The sequence below is a fragment of the Vulpes vulpes genome, chromosome 16 (genome assembly GCF_048418805.1).
Source record: "Vulpes vulpes isolate BD-2025 chromosome 16, VulVul3, whole genome shotgun sequence".
Classification (NCBI taxonomy): Eukaryota; Metazoa; Chordata; class Mammalia; order Carnivora; family Canidae; genus Vulpes; species Vulpes vulpes.
The window spans coordinates 30,089,245-30,111,603 of record NC_132795.1 but is presented as its reverse complement, the minus strand read 5'-3'; the positions used below and the strand labels follow the sequence as shown (position 1 = coordinate 30,111,603).

The window sequence follows — 22,359 nt, the reverse complement described above, 5'->3', positions numbered from 1 at the left end:
CAGGGAGCTTTTCAAATTAGTGTTTTTGTATTCTCTGGGTAAATATCCAGCAGTGGAATTACTGGATCATGTGGCATTTCTAATTTTTTTTTTTTTAAGAACAGCCATGCTGTTTTCCGCAGTGGCTGCACCAGTTTACATTCCCACCAGCAGTGCACAGGGTTCCTTTTTCTTCACATCCTCACCAGCTCTTCTTTCTTTCTGGATTCTAGTCATTCTCTAGTCATACATGGCAGTATCTCCTTGTAGTTGTGATTTGAATTCCCTGAGGATTAGTGATGTTGAGCACCTTTCCACGTGTCCCTTGGCCTTGTGTGTGTGTCCTCTTTGGAAAAATATCTATTCAGGTCTTCTGCTCCCTTTTTAATCACATTGTTTTTTTTGTGTTGGGTTGTAGAAGTTCTTTATATTTTGTGGGTGTTAACCCCTTTCCAGATATATCATTTGCAAATATCTTCTCCTATTGAGGAGGTTGCCTTTTCATTTTGTTGATGATTTCCTTTGCTGTGTAAAAGCTTTTTATTTTGATGTAGTCGCAGTATTTTGGTTTTGCTTTTGTTTCCCTTGCCTTAGGAGACATACCAACAAAAATATGTTTCTGCAGCTGATATCACAAAGATCACTGGCAGGGAGCCTGGGTGGTGCAGTCAGTAAAGCATCTGACTGTTGGTGTTAGCTCAGGTCATGATCTCAGGGTCACGAGATCAAGCCCTATGCTAGGCTTTACGCTCACCGTGGGGTCTGCTTGAGACTTTCTTCTCTCCCTCTGCTGCCCGCCCCCCCAGCATTCTCTCTCTCCTTCTCTAAAAATAAATAAATCTTTCCTTTTGATTTCTTCTTTGCCCTGTGGGTTATTCAGAAATGTTATAGTTTCTAAGTGTTTGGAGCTTTTCTGGGTATTTTATTACCAATTATTTCTAATTTAACTCTGTGGTGTTTGGAAAATATACTCTAAGGTTTCAAGCTTTTGAAATCTTTAGAGACTACCATGTAGTTCATCTTAGTAAATGTTCTATATGCACTTGATGGGAATATGTATCCCACAGTTGTTGGGTATATAGCCTTTTATAAATGTCAGCGAACTCAAGTTGAATCCTAGGGTTGTTCAAAACTTGAATTCCGCATTTTGTTCCTTTGGGTATTCTCAGTTACTGAGAGAGCAATGTTAATTTCTCCCTTTAGCTCTGTCAGTTTTTCCTTCATGTATTTTGAAACTGTTAATAGTTACATATGCATTTATGATTATCACATCTTTCTCATTAACACATAAAATATCCCTCTTTATATCTGGCAATCCCCCTGGTCTTGAAGTCTACTTTGACATTCATATAATCACAGCGACTTTTTTATGCTTCCTATTTGCATAGTGTATCCTTTTTAACCTCTTGCTGGCAACCTTTAAAGCAGGTCTCTTATAGTTAGCATATAGTTGGATTTTTTAAAGAGACTTTTTTTAGAGAAGCTTTAGGGTCACAGCAAATTGGAGCAAGCAGTACAGATAGCTCCTGTCCCCCAGTCCCCAAACATACAGCCTTACCCTCTATCGACGTCCCAGAGTGGTACATTTATTACATTAACATACAATCGTTACTCAAAGTCCATGGTTTACATTAGGGCTCACTCTTTGCTGTACATTCTATGGATTTTGACAAATCTATAACGGTATGTATCTACTACTGTAGTATCATCTATAGAGCAGTTCACTGGCTTACAAATGCTCTATGGTCCACCTGTTCAACCCTCCCTCCTAACTCCTGGCAACAACCACTGGACTTTACAATCTCCATGATTTTACTCTTTTCAGAATATCAGAGAGTTGGAAAGATTGGCTTCTTGAACTTAGTAATAAGCATTATTTAAGGTTCCTCCTTTTCTTTCTATGACTTGATAACTCATTTCTTTTTAGCACTTAATAAAATTTCATTATCTGGATATACCACTGTTTATCTACTCACCTGAAGGACATTTTGGTTGCTTCCAACTTTTGGCAGTTATGAACAAAACTACTATAAGCATCCATGTGTTAGTTTTTGTGTGGACACAATTTTTCAATGCATCAAGGTAAATACCAAGGAGTATGACTACTGGTTCAGATGGCAAAATTAGGTCTAGTTTTATAAGAAACTGCCAAATTGCCTTCCAAAGTGCTTGTACTATTTTGCATTCTCAACAGCAGTGAATGAGTTCCTGCTGTTCCCCATCCGTGCCAGCATTTGATGTCATCAGTGTTTGAATTTTCACCACTTTGATAAGTTATAATGATATCTCAATGTTGTTTTCATTTGCAGTTCCTTAAGGTAGAATTTTGAACATCTTTTCATATGCTTATTTGCCATCCGTATGTTTCTTTGGTGAGATGTCTGTTCAGATCTGTTGCCCATTTTTAAGGACAAACATTATATGGTCTCATTCATTTGGGGAATATAAAAAATAGTGAAAGGGAATAAGGGGAAAGGAGAAAAAGTGAGTGGGAAATATCAGAAAGGGAGACAGAACATGAGAGACTCCTAACTCTGGGAAACGAACTAGGGGTGGTAGAAAGGGTGGGGGTGACTGGGTGACTGGCACTGAGGGGGGCACTTGATGGGATGAGCACTGGGTGTTATTCTATATGTTGGCAAATTGAACACTAATAAAAAATAAATTTATAAAAAAGAAAAATAAATCAGGTTGTTTGAGTTTTGTACATTATACATAGCCTTTGTCAGATATGCTTTTGAATATTTTTCTTAGTCTCCTAGCTTCTCATTTTCTTAACAGTGTCTTACACAAAGCACAAGTTTTTAACTTGATGAAGTCCAAAATCTCAATTATTTCTTTCATGGCTCAGGCCTTTGGTATTCTATCTGAAAAGTGATTGCCACACCCAAGTTCATCTACATTATCTAGATTTAACTCCTAGATGTTATCTTCTTAGGAGTCTTATAGTTTCATGTTTTACACTTAGATCTGTGATCCATTTTGAGTTAATTTTTGTGAAAGGTGTAAGATCTGTGTGTATATATATAACATTGTTCCAGCACCTGTTGAAAAGACTATCTTTGCTATTTGTGTCACCTTCGCTCCTCTGGCAAAGATCTGTTGACTAGGTTTGTGTGGGTTGGATCTTTTTAACTAGTCTGCCTTTTAGCTGAAATTTTTAGTCCATTTCCTTCCAAATTTTTGAAATGTATTTAAGTGAGCCACTTTGCTATTCTCTAATTGTCGCATTTTCCTTTTTCTTCCTATATTATTCCTTTCCTGCTGCTTTCTGGGTTAAACATGTCTAATTCCTCATTAAGATATACTTTTAAAAAAAATTATTTATGATAGTCACACAGAGAGAGAGAGAGGCAGAGACCTAGGCAGAGGGAGAAGCAGGCTCCATGCACCGGGAGCCCCACCAGGATTGTGCCCTGGGCCAAAGGCAGGCGCCAAACCACTGCGCCACCCAGGGATCCCCAAGATATACTTTATCTTTTTAGTGGTTTCTCAGAATGTTCAGAATATAAAAATCATTGTCCTGTTTTTCAGATTTGATATATCTATACTCATATGTTCAAGTTCATTATTAAGTATCCATTAGCTCATATTTTCCTTTTAGTTCTTGAGTGTACTTTCTGCTTTATAATTTCCATTTCTCTGATGAGATTCTCTACTTATTCACTCTTTATGATCATTTTGCCTTTGTTCTTGAACATATTTATTTATTTATTTTTAATTTTTTTTAAAATTTTTATTTATTTATGATAGTCACAGAGAGAGAGAGAGAGAGAGAGAGAGGCAGAGACACAGGCAGAGGGAGAAGCAGGCTCCATGCACCGGGAGCCCGACGTGGGATTCGATCCCGGGTCTCCAGGATCGCGCCCTGGGCCAAAGGCAGGCGCCAAACCACTGCGCCACCCAGGGATCCCTGTTCTTGAACATATTTAAATAGCAGTTTTACAGTTCTATTAAATTGTGTTAACTATCAAATGCTGGGCCATTTGGGGGTCTGTTTCTAGTAAGTTGGACACGGGACACATTTTCCTGCTTTGCCCCATTCATCTAGGAAGGATATTGTGGATAATACCCTTGAAGGAGTCTGGATTATGTCACATATTCCCTTAAATGGTCTTGTTTTACTCTTTGTTGGAACTTAGTCCAGAATGGCCTATGGGGGGGCTAGCCTGTATTTATGAAGTTTTATTGGAATACAGCCACTGTCCCCCCCCTTTTTAAAGGATTTTATTTATTTATTCATGAGAGTCACAGAGAGAGAGAGAGAGGCAGAGACACAGACAGAGGGAGAAGCAGGCTCCCTGCAGGAGCCTGACGATGTGGGACTTGATCCCAGGCCCCGGGGTCACTCCCTGAGTCAAAGGCAGACGCTCAACCGCTGAGCCCCGCGGGCGTCCCTGCCCACTAGTTTACATACTGTCTGTGTGCTTTTTATAGCTAGACTCCTTCCAATGGAGTCTCTTTGTGTTTAGCTATCCTTAAGTCCTACCTTAAGAGAAGTTAATTCAGTGACAGCTCCCAGGTGCGAAGCTTCGAGGGCACAGAGAGCACGGCAACCTACTTACTGATCAGACATAAAACGAGTGAAACATTTAAGAGAGGAAATCTTTAATCTGATTTTAATCTGAGCTTTTCATATAGTTTGATAGAGAGCATCTAATTCAGAAGCAAAAAGAGGTGGCTTTGCCACATCTAACTTGTGCTGCCTAAAGGCTGTCACTCTGTCTGAATTGCAGACGTCTAACCAGGTGACAAGGCTTGAGTTCAGTAACAGTCCAAGACGTACTGAGGCTCCTGAGGTTGAGGCAGGAACAAATGTTTTATAAGCTTGTTTCCCTCAACAGAACAAATCAGAGGTTGGCAAACATTTTCTATAAAGGGCCAGACAGTAATTATTTTAGGTATTTCAGGCCACATGGTCTCTGTCCAAGCATTCATCTCTGCCGCTGCAGCAGGAAAGGAGCCATAGACGACACATAAACAAATACCACGGCCGTGTTCTAATACACTTAATTTACAAAAACAGGCAGCTAGAATTTGACCCAAAGTTTGCTGAACTCTGGTGTAACATAAATCAATCTAGGCTACCAAAAGTTTAACTGGGTTTTTAGTTTTAGAAGATGTTCAAGATCTTGAGAAAAAGATTTTCCTGTTTTGTAAATGGCCAGTGTCACTGAGTGGTCATCTTTTCTTCCTACCGATAGGACAACGCTGTTGTTACTTCACAATGCCTCCAAGTGACCCAAGTGGCAAAGAGGACCGTATCATACAGTAGTAGTCTGCATTTGGTGACTTCAAAATGAAACTTTTCTTTTCACAGAAAACCACTACAGGTGAAGACTGGTAGAAAGAGACGTTTTCTGAAGCGCCTGTGGAGGAGGAGCACTAGTTAGTGTCACAAGGACGAGCTCAGTCTTTGCCAAAGATGAAGTAGTCTTTGCTTCTGCTTCACTTCCCGCAAAACTCTTCATAACATGGGCTGCATGAAATCAAAGCAAACTTTCCCATTTCCCACCACATTTGAGAGCGAGAAGCGACATGCAAGTGAAGAAAGCTTCATGTCTGAAGAGAGATTCCTACCCAGGATGCCTTCCCCAGTTACCGTCAGAAAGGAAGCGAAGGAACCACCAGCGCCTAAAATTGTGGTTTTCGAATTTGCACACCGCCTATCCCAGGAGATCTTGAGTGACGCCTTGAAGCAGTGGGCAGGCGAGAACATCAAGTACTATGACATCCCATACATTGAGAGTGAAGGGCCCTGATGTTGTAGGAGGAGAAGGAGAACTTTCTTGAATTGTGGATAAAGCTGGTGCTAGTTTAAATACATGAAATAGCAAAAACTGGTACGAATAAATACAAATAACTCCATTGGGATGTAAAAAAAATGTCTATGATAATATCAAGAATATGGGAATAACTAAAATGAAATATATTAAGCACTCTTAGGTTAATAGCAATTTCTATCTGCTTGGTCTTGGATTTTAGTCATTTAAAGGGCTAACCATAGGTCCTACGCCACAGTAATCCGCTCTATAGCATATCACTTTCTTGCTGAGGCAGTAGTAGCATCACCAAAGAAATCAAATGGTCATTTTAAAGACACTCCTTTTAAAATAACTGTTTGTTAATTTACACACACACAAAAATAAGATATAGGAAGGATTTTTCTTGAGATGCCTTGGCAAGGAAATAGCACTTAAGCTACAGTAATTAGTAGTGGGTCATTTATCCAAACCATTTGTGTCAAGGATCCCAACTTAACACAAATGATGAAGCAGTAGAAAGCAACCCCTGTAGAAGGAGTTTACCTTGAAACCTATCCTTAAGATATTTTTGCAGATGAAAAGCATTACTACCACCTTGAACCTTAGGGTTCCAGCTGTTACTGGATGACTTGAGACTTCATACATAACCCATCTGGACAAGATACTATTTACAGAAGTCCTGACATTAATGTTTATGGTATTGAATTAAGCAGCCCAGTGATATAACAAAAAGCAAGGATTTTTACAAATAGCAATCCAGTAAATTTTAAAATAACAGAAGCCCTAGTCGAGGTAGAGAGCAGAGCCTGTTCTCAGTGCTGCATGTGTATGAAGTTTTACAGCCTCGGAGGTGCAGAGGGTTGATATAATGGGCCCTCACCAGATTACTGTGGGACCAGTCTATGCACGAGGATATATGGTTGTATTATATATAACAGACAATTAGACACTCCTCCAAAGACAGTACTCATGTAGTTTTTCTATGGTATCAATGCCCGTAAGGCATTTACAGCCATATACTATTTTCTTAAAGTTGCCTACCTTTTTAGAGAAGCTTTTTTTTTCTTTTTAAGAATTAAGTACTGTTTAAAATCAATGGTAACAAAATTTGAGAGAGGAAGAAGATAGAAAACATAACCTTTAGAAAAAATGGGGACTTGGTCTCTAGAATGGTCTTTTCATCAAGATTTGCTTCACATTGAGTTTAGTTCGAAAGGGAATTATTTAAGTACGTGTGCATTAGATTCTTTTATTAAGATTCAAGAGACCCTTGTCACTGATAGCTAAAGGAAGGCAGAAGGTGACTTGTGACCTCTTTAATGAGATACATGCGTATTTGGCCTTGTAAGCAGGCAGAAATGCTACCTCTAATTTTAATACTTATACTTTGAAACCCACAATTGCATGGACAAAGAAAGTTCTTTGAAATGACTCATGTGCCATCTTTCAGTTGCCTTTGGACACCTGGTCATTCAACTTTCATTTCACTTAGTCCCAAGATCTGGACTATCCTGTTGTCCTTGCAATCTAGAAACTTACAAAGTAGAAAAACCACCACCACCACCACCCCCTGTTTATTATATAAAGATCTGAAGTCCTAAGGCTATGGAAACAAAACGTTTTCTGAAAGTCGTAAACCGTATTTCCAGCTCATGAAGAAAAAATTTAGGTTTTTGAGTATACTAATGACTCAGACAAAAGCCTACATGTTGCCATTTCTCATTCATTTTATATCTCCCATCAGGCCACTTTTGCTGCAAAGTCATTTACTACTTAAGAGATATAATCAAATATATAACATAATGTCATGGCGAGAACACGAAGCAATAGCCACGGTAACTACATACACAGGCACGTAGACTGTTGAGTTTTGTTACAGCTCAATATTTTAACCTCAGGTTCCTCCTGTCCCTGGGCCTCTAATTCCTGAGGGTGTAACAGGGATGCCAAATCCATGTCCAGCTAGAATTCTAATCTCTGTTTCCACCTTGACACCGTGGCAGTATGGTTTTGTCACCAAGCATCAACCCCTTGCTTCTGAGTCATTTTAACAGAGCATAGACTTATCTCGGAAATACACACTGTTCTATGTCAAACATGGGTGAGGAACCACAAGGCTTGCATAATCGGGAGGTAGTAGATAAACCAAGTTGGAGGCAGGCAGGAAAAAGAACTAGGTAAACAGATTTGTGCTGCATGTGATAATTATCAAGATCTAGTTTGACCTTGATGACACGACAGATGAGAACATCTCTGATAGGAGAGTTTCCATCATGCCTTCCCATCTAAGTATTGGATTTACTTCATTTTGAACTTTCGAACAGTAAAAGAATGGAAGATCGAACTGAGAAGGAAGGAACATAATAAAGCAGAAGACCAAAAGAGTAATTAGCTACTGGAAAGGGAAACATTTGTCCCAACTTAGATCACATAGACTGATGAAAATAAGAGTAGTGGCCAAACTGTAAGGGAAAAGAAACCAGGGAAAAGAGGCCCACGAGCTCGCACTCAGGTCGGGCTCCATCAGGAGACACTGCAAAGACAAGTCTCCGATGCTCTCGACTGAGGAAAGGGACAGAGTAGCAAGTTCCCTTCTTTACCACGGTGACTCCTGCCCAACCACTGATCTTTTCCCTTGAGAACATCGAGGATAGGGCCCAATGAGCTGCCACCAGTGAGATGAAGAACTTGCAGATGGCAACTGTAGACACAGCAGATAATGAGAGGAGATGCGCCAATTCCTCACTTAAGCCCACAAAAGTGCTTCACTGCTCCCTTACGCAGGTAAAGGTCTCTTGTGGGCTATTACCTTCCAATTACAAGCTTCTGGTCCCAGATTTCCCAATTTTCAGTTGCCTTACCTGTTCTTTGCAAACTACCTATGGTCGTTAGCACTCAGAGTACAATTTTGAAGGAGATAATTATCTTGGTTCCAAAGGAATAATTTGTGTCAGATTGCCTTATTAGTATTAAAAACAGACACAATGAATGAAGGAGGTAGCGTGACACTCCTATATCCTATTTAATGTCATTGGCATTTTATGAGAAGAGGGAGCTATACTTTTGGATTATATAGTTTTAGAAAAAAGAGACACGTGATAATGTCAAGGAACAGTAATTTAAAAACAAAGTTCCAACAAGTATATTGGTTGCGTAATCATAATGTGTGATTTATCCTGTATTTGTGTGACCAAATAGGACGTGTCTTCCCTGGAGCAGTGGCCACAGGCTCAGATGTACTCCCTATCTTAATTTGCAGAACTCAAGTTTTGTTAGCTAATTCTCTTCCCTGTAAGACTTAGCTATAAAATGGTATATTTTTCTTCAAATATTTTTGTGAAAACATTTTTTTTTCTAATCATTCAATAAAAGTCTACTTGCAATTAACTAGCTGTGAGTTCTTACTAAAGCATGTTAACGCCTTTCTTTTTATTTTATTTTTTATTTAAAAAATTTTTTTATTGGAGTTCAATTTGCCAACATATAGCATATCACCCAGTGCTCATCCCGTCGAGTACCCCCCTCAGTGAGGTAAATGCCTTTTGATACTGAGTACTATCAAATTTTTTGACATAAAGAACATTTTCTGCATTTCTAATGAATACAAAGTTAATAAAAATCCACTGATACAATTTCTTGGATCATTCAGGTCCAATTTAAGAGCTTTAAGAATCTGAACGTAAACATGTCCATTATCATGCCATCTTTGTTCTAAATTTGTTCTTGGCTTTTTTGGGGAAAAATGCTTCTTATTAAATATTTAGAAAGTTCAAAGCAACTCCTAGATTGCAATTTGCTCATCTATAAGAAGGGTTCAGAATATAATTTTTGATGTCTTTTTCAGTCCTGCCACTTTCTGTTCTTAAAAGTTCAAAATTCCCAGTTCCTGAGTGGTTGGGAATGAAGGGAAAACTGGAATAAGTCATAAAACAAATTATAAGCCAACCATTAAGACTATTCTTACCTAGACTTTAATGTCCCAACTCTGGAACAACTAAACCTAAACCTAAAGTTTCTTGTGTACCTTAAGAAAAACTTATGTTGTCAACAGTACCAATTATTGAAGGTATTTCTATTTTGAACAAAAGTCCTTGTTTTCAATTTTTTTCTCCTGATTTAAACTATGTAATGGCAAATTACTTATCACACACAAGTTTAATGTAAATTGCAGAAAGCAGGAACTAGGAAACTAATTCCTCATTCTTTAAGATTAACGAATCCTACAAAACAACCATCACTTTCACCATTGGAAGGGATTCTGGTTAACTTTGGGGAAGACCAAAGGTTGAGTCAATAGTACTAGAGAGACCACCTCATAAAACTCTTTTTGCTTTGCCTGAGATTTCTAATGTTATAAAAGGAACATTTTTTATAGTAACTTATAATTACTTTAAAACAGACTTATAGGAAAAAAACAAAAACAAAAAACAAAAAAACCCCAGACTTATAGGGATGCCTGGGTGGCTCAGCAGTTTAGCACCTGCCTTCGGCTCAGGGCATGACCCCGGGGTCCTGGGATCGAGTCCCACATCTGGCTCCCTGCATGGAGCCTGCTTCTCCCTCTGCCTGTGTCTCTGCCTCTCTGTGTCTCTCATGAATAAATAAAATAAATATTTTTTTAAAACCCAGATTTATATATGCAGAAAATTCTCTGAAGCATTAACACGACAGCCAAAAACTTTCAGGGTTATTTTTTAATAATCTATACATAAATTTATTTAATCAACATACAAACTACTACCCAAAGCCAAAACACAAGATTCTCATTTCAATTAGATATTTCAACTCAATAGTCTCTTAACGACCTTCAATTTTTTTTCCCATTTTGGGAAATGGGTTGGCAAACATTTTCTAAAAAGGATCAGATAGTAAATATTTTAGGCTTTGCAGGCCATACAATTGCTGTTGCAACTACTCAAAGCAGCCATAGATGTAAACAGAGGAGTCTAACTATGTTCCATTAAACTTTATTTATAAACACCCATATTCAAATTTCATGTAATTTTCACATCATGACATACTAGTCTTTGATTTTTTTTTTTCCCTCAACCATTTAAAAATGCAGAAACCATTCTTAGCTTGTGGGAAAATAAACAACAGGCAGCAGGCCGGATTTGGCCCATGTACTATCCTTTGCCAACACTTGCTCCAAAACGATCCCTTGATAATCTAGTCACCTTAAAATTTCAAATCATTACTTCCCAGAGGTTTAAAGTAATTATTCAAGTCTTCATCAGTAACTTCTTTTAGATCCGCTGGTTTCCACTTTGGACTCTGGTCTTTATCTATTAAAACTGTTAAGTGAAGACATAGAAATGTTAGTACATTTCTTCCAGGTATTACCAGATTTTAATCACTGAATTGACAGAAAGTACCTTACACATGGCCTATCTTCTGTAGCACCTTTTTTCCTGCAAAGTTTAAATTTTTGCATGTTTCCTTTTTTTTTCTCTTTAAATTAAGGCCCAATAGGATTTGGACGGATAGCAATGAACTGATAATGACCCACGTGGTTCTTTCCCAACCTCTAAGTCTGCAGCTTGAACACAGCCTCTGAACTAATGGGGCTTAAACCTCAGCCTTCTTCAAACAAAATTGTAAATGAAATCTTCCTGTTCTAAAACAGCTAAAACCAGAGTTGGTATGGATTAGGGAAGGTAGGGGAGGGCGGAAGGCCCAGATCTGCCTTCTAACCTCCTCCACATGGAGCTGAGAGGAAAATTACTTAGAGGGAAGAGGAGGCTGTTATGCATAATTAAATGTGGAGACTGCTGTTCTGCTGAATCCTCTAGCTCACACAGGCTTGAATTAAAACAGCAGAGCACCTTCAGGTTATAAGAAGAAACGACTTCTCTGATTTCGGGGTAGTCATCATGTAATGTGGCCACTGAGCATCCCCAGCAGATCATGAGGATGAGGCAACTGGCAAAGCTCTCCCTTAGCAAGGGACGGGAGCGTCACTCTCCTGCTTGTGACATCGCTCCCACTACATAAAGGCTGCCTTTGGGGAACATCTGATGAAGGGCACACAGGATCGCTCTGTGTCCCTGCTTATGACTGTATGTTACTCTACGATGACCTCGAAAAACTTTTTTTAAAAAAAAGACAGAGAAGGGGGCTACACTTAGTAGAGTCATGGTAGGGAATTGTAACCATGCTTAAGATGTGCAGAATTCCTGTGGATACTGGAGAGCTTTGTGTGTGTGTGTGTGTGTGTGTGTGTGTGTGTGTGTGTGTTTTAAGATTTATTTGTTTGAGGGAGCGAGTGAGTGAGTGAGGAGAAGTCAAGGGAGAGGGAGAGAGAATCTCAAGCAGACTCCCTGCTGAGGGTGGGGCCCGATGCGGGGCTTGAGCTCACGGCCCCGAGATCTGACCTGAGCCGAAACCAAGAGCCAGGTGCCTTAAGGGATTGTGCCATTGACGGCCCAAGTCCATGCCTGCTGCAGGGTGCTGGCTACTATCAGATGAGGGAGAGCACTAATGTTTTGTTCCCTGCCACTCTGACAGTTTTCTATTCCCTGAACAACATAAATAAAAACAATTCTGGAACCTTCTTTCAAAAATCTCTTCTGTTTTAAGCCCTCTGGCCAATGCTATCACTTTTCTCTACCTCCTTGATAGTCTGCTGAAGGGCAAAAGGAAAGAATATTAATAAAATCTGTGTGTTCTTTTCAAAGTGACATCATTTTCTACCGAGCATAGATATAACAAGTTCCTGCCATGTAGACAGCTCAGGTTTTTTCAAGTCTCACGAGGCACCCACTCAAATTGCATTTGGTAACTCTCCAGCTCTGCTGAAATAATCATTTTTAGTTTTCTTTTATAACCAGGAAGAGGCTCATTCTGGCTGTTAAGAATAAGAATTTTTTACAACCATTCCTCTAATTTACTAGTTTATTTTATCGGATTTGCTGACATATTTTATAATTAGCGAACCATGGCAAACATTTGGTTATTAAGCAAGAACACCAAAGACTTTTACCCAGAATAGATACTTCTTGCAAAATAGGGAGGTCATAACCTCCCTAAACAATTGAGGCAGTATACTTTTCTCTTCATTAAAAAGTAACGTGATAAGCTCCTGCATTACAAATCAGAACTTTGATGCTGCCTGGTTCCAACTGTTACCTTAAAATAATTGACAGTATATATGAAAATAACACCTTTATTTTTTTAAGTTTAAGAGGGCTGCTATAACATCTAACGAATACATTAAAACCCAAGTAGCACACGGGTCTAGGCTCTGATCCACATGCAGCGAGAATCTGCAGGGGATCAGTGGGAAAAATGCCTATTTTACTTGTTTCTATAAACATCGAGCCATCTCCTCTGATTCAACTCCTTATGTCCTCTAAAAGGATCTGAACCCCTGCTTATTTCTGGTATTTCTCATGCCGTAAGTTAAGAGAGTTCTACGACAGTGCAGTGTTGATCAAAGCTTATAGCTCAGAGAACACAATCTTTTATTCAGATAAAGTATATGCAAAAGGAAACACATGCAAAGGGAAAACCTCATCTTATACAATATAAATAACAGCTATTTGTTGGGATATGGGCTTACACATGAACTGTTCGGCAAATTTGCTTAAAACAAAAAATAAGCCATTTCACTTGCTTGTTCTAAATATGCTGACTTCGGAGATGATGAAAACAAATTAATAAAGATGTTGCCAGAGCGTTACTAATTATGCCATATGGTTTTTCTCAATGTCAGGGTTGAACAGCTCAGGCACAGGCAAAGAGGTGAGTAAGGTAGGGTTCAACACTTCTGGGACTTTGCAGGATGGGCAGGGGCTTGAGGGCTCCTTGCAAGGCAATAAATGCGCCTTTCAAGGCTCCAGCAGCAGAAGGAGTTCTCAAGCCCAGCTCTACTTGGCAGAGGCAGTCCACAGGACTGGAGAAGCAGGATTACCTCTTATGTATAAATTAGGGAGCAATGACACAGGTTATATGAATTTTCCAAACAATACTAGTTTCAAAGACCGATCTTCCCTTATGTGCCAGTTGGTCATATAAAAAAAGCAACGACTTTGCAATTGCTATGAAAGCCTACTTTTCACTAATAAAACAACTATCATCTTTGATTAACAGGATATGCTCACAAATCCTATTTCCACAATAGCCAGGGAGAAAAGAACCATCACTTACCTGCCCTAACACCTTCATGAAAGTCATGGCCTCCCTGAAAGAAAATCGAGATTAAATGGTGAATTCCCAGGCACCCTTATTCCTGGTGATGATCTGTGTCCTCCCCCCACCTTAGCCTCCCACTTTGGAAACAAACACTCAGAGGTGGGGCCACCTGTGTGACACAGCCTCTGGTCACCGCCTTGGGTTCTTATCTGCTGAGTACCTGCACTGCTGTGCCCCGATCCTACAACTCTGTCACCACTCACTTTATTGTGGCCACTTGCCCTTGGAAATGCTCTCATCTCCTTCAAGGCTTTCTCTCCCCTTGAGTCTGTCCTGGAAACTCCCAGCACCAGCTGCCCCTACCGCTTACCTCTGCCTGCCTTTGAGGAGCTAAATCCTGCTGCAGAAAAATCATACAACTGTGATTGGTTTCATTTAAAATCCACGACCACGAATCTCAAATAGGCATGTTCAACAATGTCTTGTTGCCTTGTCCAAACAAGGCATGGGCAACAATGCATGTTCTCTTCTCCACGTCCCCAGATAATGATTTTAACCGTCTTCTGCCTTCTCAGTCTCTTCCCCTAGCAAATTTTACTCTCTCTGTATTTCTCAGCTAATGACTTAACCTCCTATTTCGTTACAAAAAGAGAAGCGGCAAGACATGAACAGCCTCTTCTTCCCACCCCTAAACTACCTGTGGCCCAGCTGCACCCCTCAGTTCCATGCCTTCCCTTTCCTGATTACGGAGGGAGGGACCACCACATTGCCACTCACATCTCCCCTTCGCGAGAACGGTGCTTGAGTAGGGGGGCTATCTCTCTTTTTCCGCCCGGCATCAGCCATGTAGGCCACTTAACTCAGTGACTGACTACAGTTCAAATGTGTGGGTCACCCGCTGCCTCTACTACACAGTAACTATGTGACCCTGGGCTCGCAAACCCCCGATGCCGCATTTCCTCATACGAAATGGCAATATCAATATATCCATCACAGGATCATCTTCCCAGCATCCCAGCGCCGTGTGCAACACACAGTGTGTCATGTGGTGGGTCAACATAGCCTTTTCTCTATTGAGTCATCCCCAATCATTTATAAACATGTTCTAGTGCCTTCCACCTTACAAAATAATAAGGAATCGCACTTGATTCCCCAGTCCCAGCTTCCACCCTGTTTCCAGAAGAAAGAGTTGTGTACATACAGCCTCCACTTCTCCGTATCCCATTCACTCATTTACTCTCCAACATACTACACCCTACCTCTGGCCCAGCACCGCTCTGCAATGGCTTGCCCAAATCACCCGTGGTTTCAGTTTTGCCACATGCTAAAGACGCCTTCATCCTCCCCCACTGGATACTTTGGCAGTACTCCCTCCTCCTTGAGACTCTCATCTCTTGCTTTCATGGCCCCCTCCCACCCTCCTGGTTCTCCTACTTCTGTCCTTTCTCTCTCCCACCATTGCTCTTTCTCCCCTACCCCACTTGGGGCTCAGGTCTGGCTCCCTCATTTTCCTTCTATATGATCTTATCCATTCTATATTTGACACATCAGCACCTGACTCACCAATTCCATTAAAATATAAGGTCATGTCACTCTTCTACTCAAAAACATCCAGTGGCTTCCCATTTTACTCAGAACAAAAGCCAAGGTTTTACAGAAACCTCCCAGGCTGTGTGTGCTCTGCACAGCCCTTCTCTACCCTGTTAACTCTCTCACTCACCAACCCCCCTTGTCTGGCCCCTCTGGCCCCTCCCGGGACAGGCAGGCACACTCCAGCCTCAGAGCTTTGCTCCTGCCTCCGCCTAGAGGCTCTTCCCCAGATACCTGCACAGCTCACTCCCTCATTTCCCTCAGGTTTTCACTCAAACCGCATCTTCTCAGTCAGGTCCTTTCTGCTCAGTCTACCCATAAGTCCAAACCCCTCCCCTCCATGCTGTATATTTTATAATTTTATCTGTTTACAATCTATCTCCCCTGCTATAAAGTAAGTTCCATGAGGGCAGGGATTCGGTCTATTTTGTTTACCTATACATTCTTTGTGCCTCTAACAGTGTCTAGCACATGTAACCATTCTTATTAAGGAAACAAAGCTCCATCTCCAAAGTTTTATTTGTCTTTTTTTTTTTTTTTAAGATTTTATTTATTCATGAGAGACCCACAGAGAGAGAGAGAGAGGCAGAGACAGAGGCAGAGGGATAAGCAGGCTCCCTGCAGGGAGCCCAATGCAGGACTCGATCCCAAGACGGGGGAATCATGCCCTGAGTTAAAGGCAGACGCTTAACCGCTGAGTCATCCAGGCGCCCAAGTATTTTTTTCTTTTTTTAAGATTTTATTGATTCATTGGGGGCGGGGGGAGAGCACACGCACACGTGAGCCAGCAGGGAGAGGGGCAGAGGGAAAGAGAATCTCAAGCAGATTCCACAATGAGCATGGAGCCCATGCAGCCCACTCTCCATCTCACAACCCATGAGATCATGATCTAAAGTGAAATCAAGAGTCAGATGCTTGATAAGCCACCCAGACACCACCCAGGCACCCCTCCAAAGCTTCTTCTTCTTTTTTTTTTTTTTAAAGTGGCTCTAATGTCTTTCAGACTTAAATCTCTAACCCACACCTCCACACTCCGAGTCTTAAATGCATTCTTTCCTTCCTTCACTTTTGTCATCAAGGTCGATCCATCCTATCTCCTCTACAGGGCCTCAGAACCATTCACTTCTCTCCAGGGCCGCCACCCTCGTCTAAGCCGCTACTACTTCGCAGCTGGATTACTGTAATAAACTCGTATCTGGTCTCTACGGGTACTCTTGAACCCTTCCAACCCCATCTCCATCCAGCAGCAATAATTACCTTCTTAAAGCAAATGGAATCAAATCATCCACTGCTGTAACCCAAGAGACTTCTCGACATACTCATTTCCCACCCTTTGGTCACAGATGAACTGACAACTCAAGACGTCTTTCCTTTGTCTCTCCCAATCCCTCCTGTCTCTGCATCATTCTCATCTGTCATCAACTTCCATGGTTCCTTTGGAGCACTTACCATAATTTGTAATTATTTTACTTATTTCGTTTGCTTGCTCTTCATAGTCTCAGTAGACTATAGATTCCATGAGAACAAGGACCGGTCATTCTTCCTACACTGCCTGGCAACACAGCTAACATACTCGCTGAAGGAAGGAAGTGACCGATCCAAGCAGTGCAGTAAATGTTCAGCAGAAAATACAGACTGTGTGAAGTATGGGTAGGGGTCAAGAGTGCAGGCTCTGGAGTGAGACCACCTGGGTTCACCCACCATGTGTCTGCCACTCAATAGCTATAACACTACCTTAGGCAGATTATTTCCCTATGCCAGTTCCCACATCTGTCAAGTGGAGACAAGTATAGTGCCTATTACTCCAGAAATAGTGTAAAATTTAGTGGAGAAGATACATATAAAGGGCCTTTCTCTTAAGAGACCTCAGCTGCTACTTACATTCTACTAGGACAGACTTTAAGATTAAAGAAGGGGCAGACTGGGTGGCTCAGCGGTTTAGTGCTGCCTTCAGCCCAGGGTGTGATCTTGGAGTCCCGGGATCAAGTCCCGCGTCAGGCTCCTGCAGGGAGCCTGATTCTCCCTCTGCCTGTGTCTCTGCCTCTCTCTCTCTCTCTCTGTGTCTCTCATAAATAAATAAATAAAATATTCTAAAAAAATATTAAAGTGACTAATTTACAATGCTAATCTATTATTTATTTATTATTATTATTATTTTTTAATCTATTATTTAAAACATGTAACAAACTAACAAAACCCATTCTTACATTTTATATATACGTATACTCCTCATTTTACCAATAAGGGAATTCAGATTTACAGAGTTTATACGTCTTGCCCCAAGGTCAGAGACTGTGCCTGAAAAATGGTTTTTTTCTATTTTTAATTCTACCTGAGATTAGAGGATTTCATACACTTACATGCAAATGTAACTGCTGTCTCATAAGGACTTAAGAACAATGTGAGAGTAATAGTTCCACATACCTCCAGCTAACTGGACTGTTGTGTTTCTACAGAGTAGATTTACAGGTAATTTTAAGATTTTTTTTTTCTAGTTTTCTGTATTTTACAAGCTCTCCAATGAACATCAGTTGCTTTCATATATAGAAAATAAGCATATATTTTAAAAATTCTTACCACACAAGCTTGACTCAACCGATATTCCATAGTTAATACTTCCTGCAAGGTCTTTGAAGACCCCTCCATGAGTTGCCTTACTGTGATCTTTAGGGATGTTGGAGACATTTTATTAATTACCTACGAGAGAAAAAAATGTTTTTACTAGTTTTAGCTCAAGAGTTCCTTTATATAACAAACTGAGTTTTTATATAAATCTTACTAAAATTTGCTCCTTAAACAGTACTTTCACATGACAGTTTCATAAAGGTAAGATTATGCGTGATCCTGTCGAAGCACCGATCGTTTTCTAATCTACTGTAATAACAAAACAGATCATTCCACCAGTGGAATAAATATTGTACTCATAAATTAATAAAATAAATCTAAATTTTGTAGCTGCCTGACATAAATTATGATCTCAATTAGGTAAGCAAAGAGTGATTATGCTTAAGTAAAATTAATACACATCTTACAAACAACTAATATATCAGAGAACATTTTACTTTATAATATAAAGAAGGTAGAGTAGAAATACAGTGGCTCTTTCCTTCCCATTTTGTGACTATGGAGAAATGTTTTAACTAAATGGTGGTCTTGATCTAGAAATAAATCTACTTACCTTAAAAGTAGGGAGAGAAAATAATTCAAGATACCACGAGGTGGTTTTCTACTGTATTTAAATATTTAATAAAATAAGAATTACATGCCTGACTTCTTGCCTACAAGTGCTATGCACCCCTTCCTTTTGAATTTAAAGATGCTACTATCGTGTTCTGACACAGGTGTGTGGCTGTAAGCGACAGAAGCTACAAGAGGTCTTATTATATGCTCCGTAAATCTGATGCTCGCCTTTTCTTTATGATTGCAATATAGAGTTTTCAGGCTTGTTGTTGAGTGACTGTCTCAAAGCTATAAATTTCACTTTTTGAGTTCAAAGAATCCCCCACGTCAAGACTGCAGGGTCACTATAGCATCCTCGAGGGTGGCACACAGATTCAGAGAACAGACTGAATGACTAGGGCAGTATCTTACCTTGTAAATGCTAAGACTTAAGTAGATGACTACATACAAGAGGTCAGGGAAGATCACTGTCCTACCTATAGTCACAATGCTGAAGAAAAGCTGAGAAAGGGAGAAAAGCAATGAAAGCTTTTACGCATCTAATTCATCTTCAAAAGAACTCGCCCTTCTGCCCTCGGTGCTATATTCACATGATTTCATTTAATGCTCCTGTAGCAATCCCCCTGCATGTTCTCGTCCTTCTGGTTGCAGGCCGTGGGAGGATGGCAAATGTACGACACTCTGCATGCTGTGCCAGGAGGCCCCTCCTTTACACAGGCAAGTAGACAAGGGGTCCATTTTGCTGACAAAACCACTGGTTTTCTCTAGCCAGAGCAATGCCCACATTATCACAGGTGAACACTTAGAAGAACTTCATTTATGATGCTGAAAGGTGTGCTTAAGGGCGGGACATAGCCACCTTCTAGCTTTTCTAGTCTACAAAGTCAGTGAAACTATGATTCCCCTTTCAAAAGGGCTGTAGTGTATAAGCCCACAGTCATGTCTATCAGACCTACCATTATGGCTAATTGTCTGTGTCCTCTTTCTTGGTTTGTCACTTTATATGCAATCTAGAATTCTCAAAACACAAACTCTGTCTTTGCTATACCTCCTCAGTTAGCTACCAATTAATTTCATTAAAAAGGCCACCTTGGGATGCCTGGGTGGCTCAGCGGTTGAGCATGTGCCTTTGGCTCAGGGCGTGATCCTGGAGGTCTGGGATTGAGTCCTGCCTCGGGCTCCTGCATGGAGCCTGCTTCTCCCTCTGCCTGTGTCTCTGTCTCTTTCTGTGTCTCTCACAAATAAACAAAATCTTAAAAAAAAAAAAAAAAAAAAAAAACCTAATAAGAAAACCATCCCATTTACAATTGCACCAAAAATGATGATACCTAGGAATAAACTAAACCAAGGAGGTAAAAGACCTGTACTCTGAAAACTATATAACACTGATGAAAGAAATTGAAGATGACATAAACAAGTGGAAAGATATTGCATGCTAATTGATAAGAGGAACAAATATTGTTAAAATGTCCATACCACCCAAAGCAATCTACAGATTTAATGCAATCCCTATCAAAATACCAACAGCATTTTCCACAGAACTAGAATAATACTAAAATTCATAGGGACCCACAAAAGACCTCAAATAGCCAAAGCCACATCTTGAGAAAGAATAAAGTGTGAGGTATTACATTCCCAGATTTCGAGATAATACTACAAAGCTCTAGTAATCAAAACAGTATGGTACTGGCACAAAAATAAACAGATTAACGGAAAAGAACAGAGACCCCAGAAATGAACTCACACTTATATGGTCAGTTAATCTACAAGGAAGGAGGCAAGAATATACAATGGGGAAAAGACAGGTTCTTTAATAAATGGTACTGGGAAAGCTGGACAGCCACATGCAAAAGAAAGAAATTGGACTACTTTCTTAAAAATAAGCTCAAAATTAATCAAAGACCTAAATATGATACCTGAAACCATAAAACCCATAGAAGAAAACAGGGGCAGTAAGTTTTTAAATAATTTTAAAGTAATTTAATAAATTGGAATGCAGTAAAACATAGCAGTATTAACACATTACAGAATGTTAGATGGAAATAAACTTGGGAGCTGACTTAATTTTTATCTGACAAATCATACTGAAAGAATCCCCAAATAGTAAATTTATAAAATTGATATATGAGTAGAAATATATACAAGGCATTAAATCTTAAAAACATATTCACATGACAAATTATATTGAGACAAAAAATTCAGTGAAAGCATGTATTTTACAAACAATTCTATTAATATAAAGCTCATGAAATTTTAAAAGTTCAAGTAATAAACTTTAAAGTCCTTTCGCTCAACTAAAGATATACATCAGAACGTCACAGACAGACAGACAGGCATGTTATTGCAGAAGTGCCTATCAACACTACCATTTAATACAGTATAACTCTATCCATGTGATACCAAACACGAACATAGGCTTACCAGCTGTAGTATCCAGTAATATGATGGTATCATGAAGCAAGGACATATATACTCCTCCAAAGATGATGAAATACAGAGGCATATCATCAGGACTAAATCTTATATATGTTGGACAAAGGAAATGCTACTTCTAAAAATGGTACCATTTTATGTGCATATACCACGCAAAGCTCTTATAAACACACATTCACACTCCATCTGATAAATAACTGTAACTGCTAAATGGATTATGTTAGAATTCCTCTGGCAAATGGTGAACAAGGAGCTTTTTGTTTTTTTTTTTCTCCCCAGCAAGCAGCTTTAATGAGGCTTACGACCCTACCCTCCAGATGAAAGTGAGTGTTTTGCCACCAGCTACAGGTCAGGTACTACTATTCCTGCTCACTATAATTCCTGCTCCCAGATCATTAATTTTTTCCTAAATTTAAACTTTTTAACTTCCTTTGCTATTCAACAATAGGTGGACACTTTGGATACGTTATAAGAAACATTACCCTCTGCAATGAGCATTAAGCATTTGCAAACACATTTTCAGAGAATCACAGAATTTTAGAGCTACAAGGAACTTTTGAAATCAAAGTGTCACATTCTATAGACTGAAGAGCTAAAGTCCTCACAGGTTAAAACATCTGCTGACAGCTATCATCCTGCTCAGGGTTAGGGTTGAGTCTGGAACCTCAGCTCCTGGTAGGCAGTAATTCTGACACTGACAGTAGAGATAGGTTTCTAGCTAGATATGTCTCCTAAGGCAAGGGAAACGAAAGCAGAAATAAATCAGTGGGACTATACCAAAATAAAAAGCTTTTGCACAATGAAAGAATGACAAGGCAACCTACTGAACGGGGGGAAAGACATCTGCAAATGATATATACAATAAGGGATGAATATTCAAAATATATAAAGAACTTATACAACTCGACACAAAAACAACCCAATTAACAAACAGGCAGGGATCCCTGGGTGGCGCAGCGGTTTGGCGCCGGCCTTTGGCCCAGGGCACGATCCTGGAGACCCGGGATCGAATCCCACGTCGGGCTCCCGGTGCATGGAGCCTGCTTCTCCCTCTGCCTGTGTCTCTGCCTCTCTCTCCCTCTCTCTCTCTCTCTCTGTGACTATCATAAATAAATAAGAAAATTTTTTTAAAAAAAAAGGAAAAAAAAAACAAAAACAAAAAAAACCAAACAGGCAAAAGACATGAACAGACATTTTTCCAAAGAAGACATACACATGGCCAACAAACACATGAAAATATACTCAACATCACCAATCAGTGGTGAAATGCAAATCAAAA

At 39.9% G+C, this 22,359-nt stretch overlaps 2 protein-coding genes across 7 annotated transcripts in view; one reads left to right on the top strand and one right to left on the bottom strand.

Annotated features, from left to right (window-relative positions):
* The window catches only part of C16H2orf88 (chromosome 16 C2orf88 homolog), a 137,219-nt gene that overhangs the window by 97,230 nt on the left and 17,630 nt on the right, over window positions 1-22,359 (top strand). For 3 of the 5 annotated variants that reach the window (XR_011997850.1, XM_026002658.2, XM_026002659.2), the window contains one exon: window positions 5,300-9,131. The exons of 1 other annotated variant lie outside the window; for it this stretch is intronic. Coding sequence is in view for 3 of the 4 variants with exons in the window: in XM_026002658.2 (XP_025858443.1) it covers window positions 5,454-5,741 (288 nt within the window). In the remaining variant the exon portion in view is untranslated. Of the gene's footprint in view, window positions 1-5,183; window positions 9,132-22,359 lie in introns of those variants that run through there. One more of the 5 variants, XM_026002657.2, reaches the window with a different exon arrangement.
* HIBCH (3-hydroxyisobutyryl-CoA hydrolase) overlaps window positions 10,424-22,359 on the bottom strand; it is a 96,041-nt gene continuing 84,105 nt past the window's right edge. For both annotated transcript variants that reach the window (XM_072741682.1, XM_026002655.2), the window contains exons 12-14: window positions 18,045-18,164; window positions 13,893-13,926; window positions 10,424-11,038 (exon numbers count right to left, since the gene is read on the bottom strand). In XM_072741682.1, coding sequence (XP_072597783.1) covers window positions 10,923-11,038; window positions 13,893-13,926; window positions 18,045-18,164 — 270 coding nt within the window. In that variant the 3' untranslated portion in view covers window positions 10,424-10,922. The remainder of the gene's footprint in view (window positions 11,039-13,892; window positions 13,927-18,044; window positions 18,165-22,359) is intronic.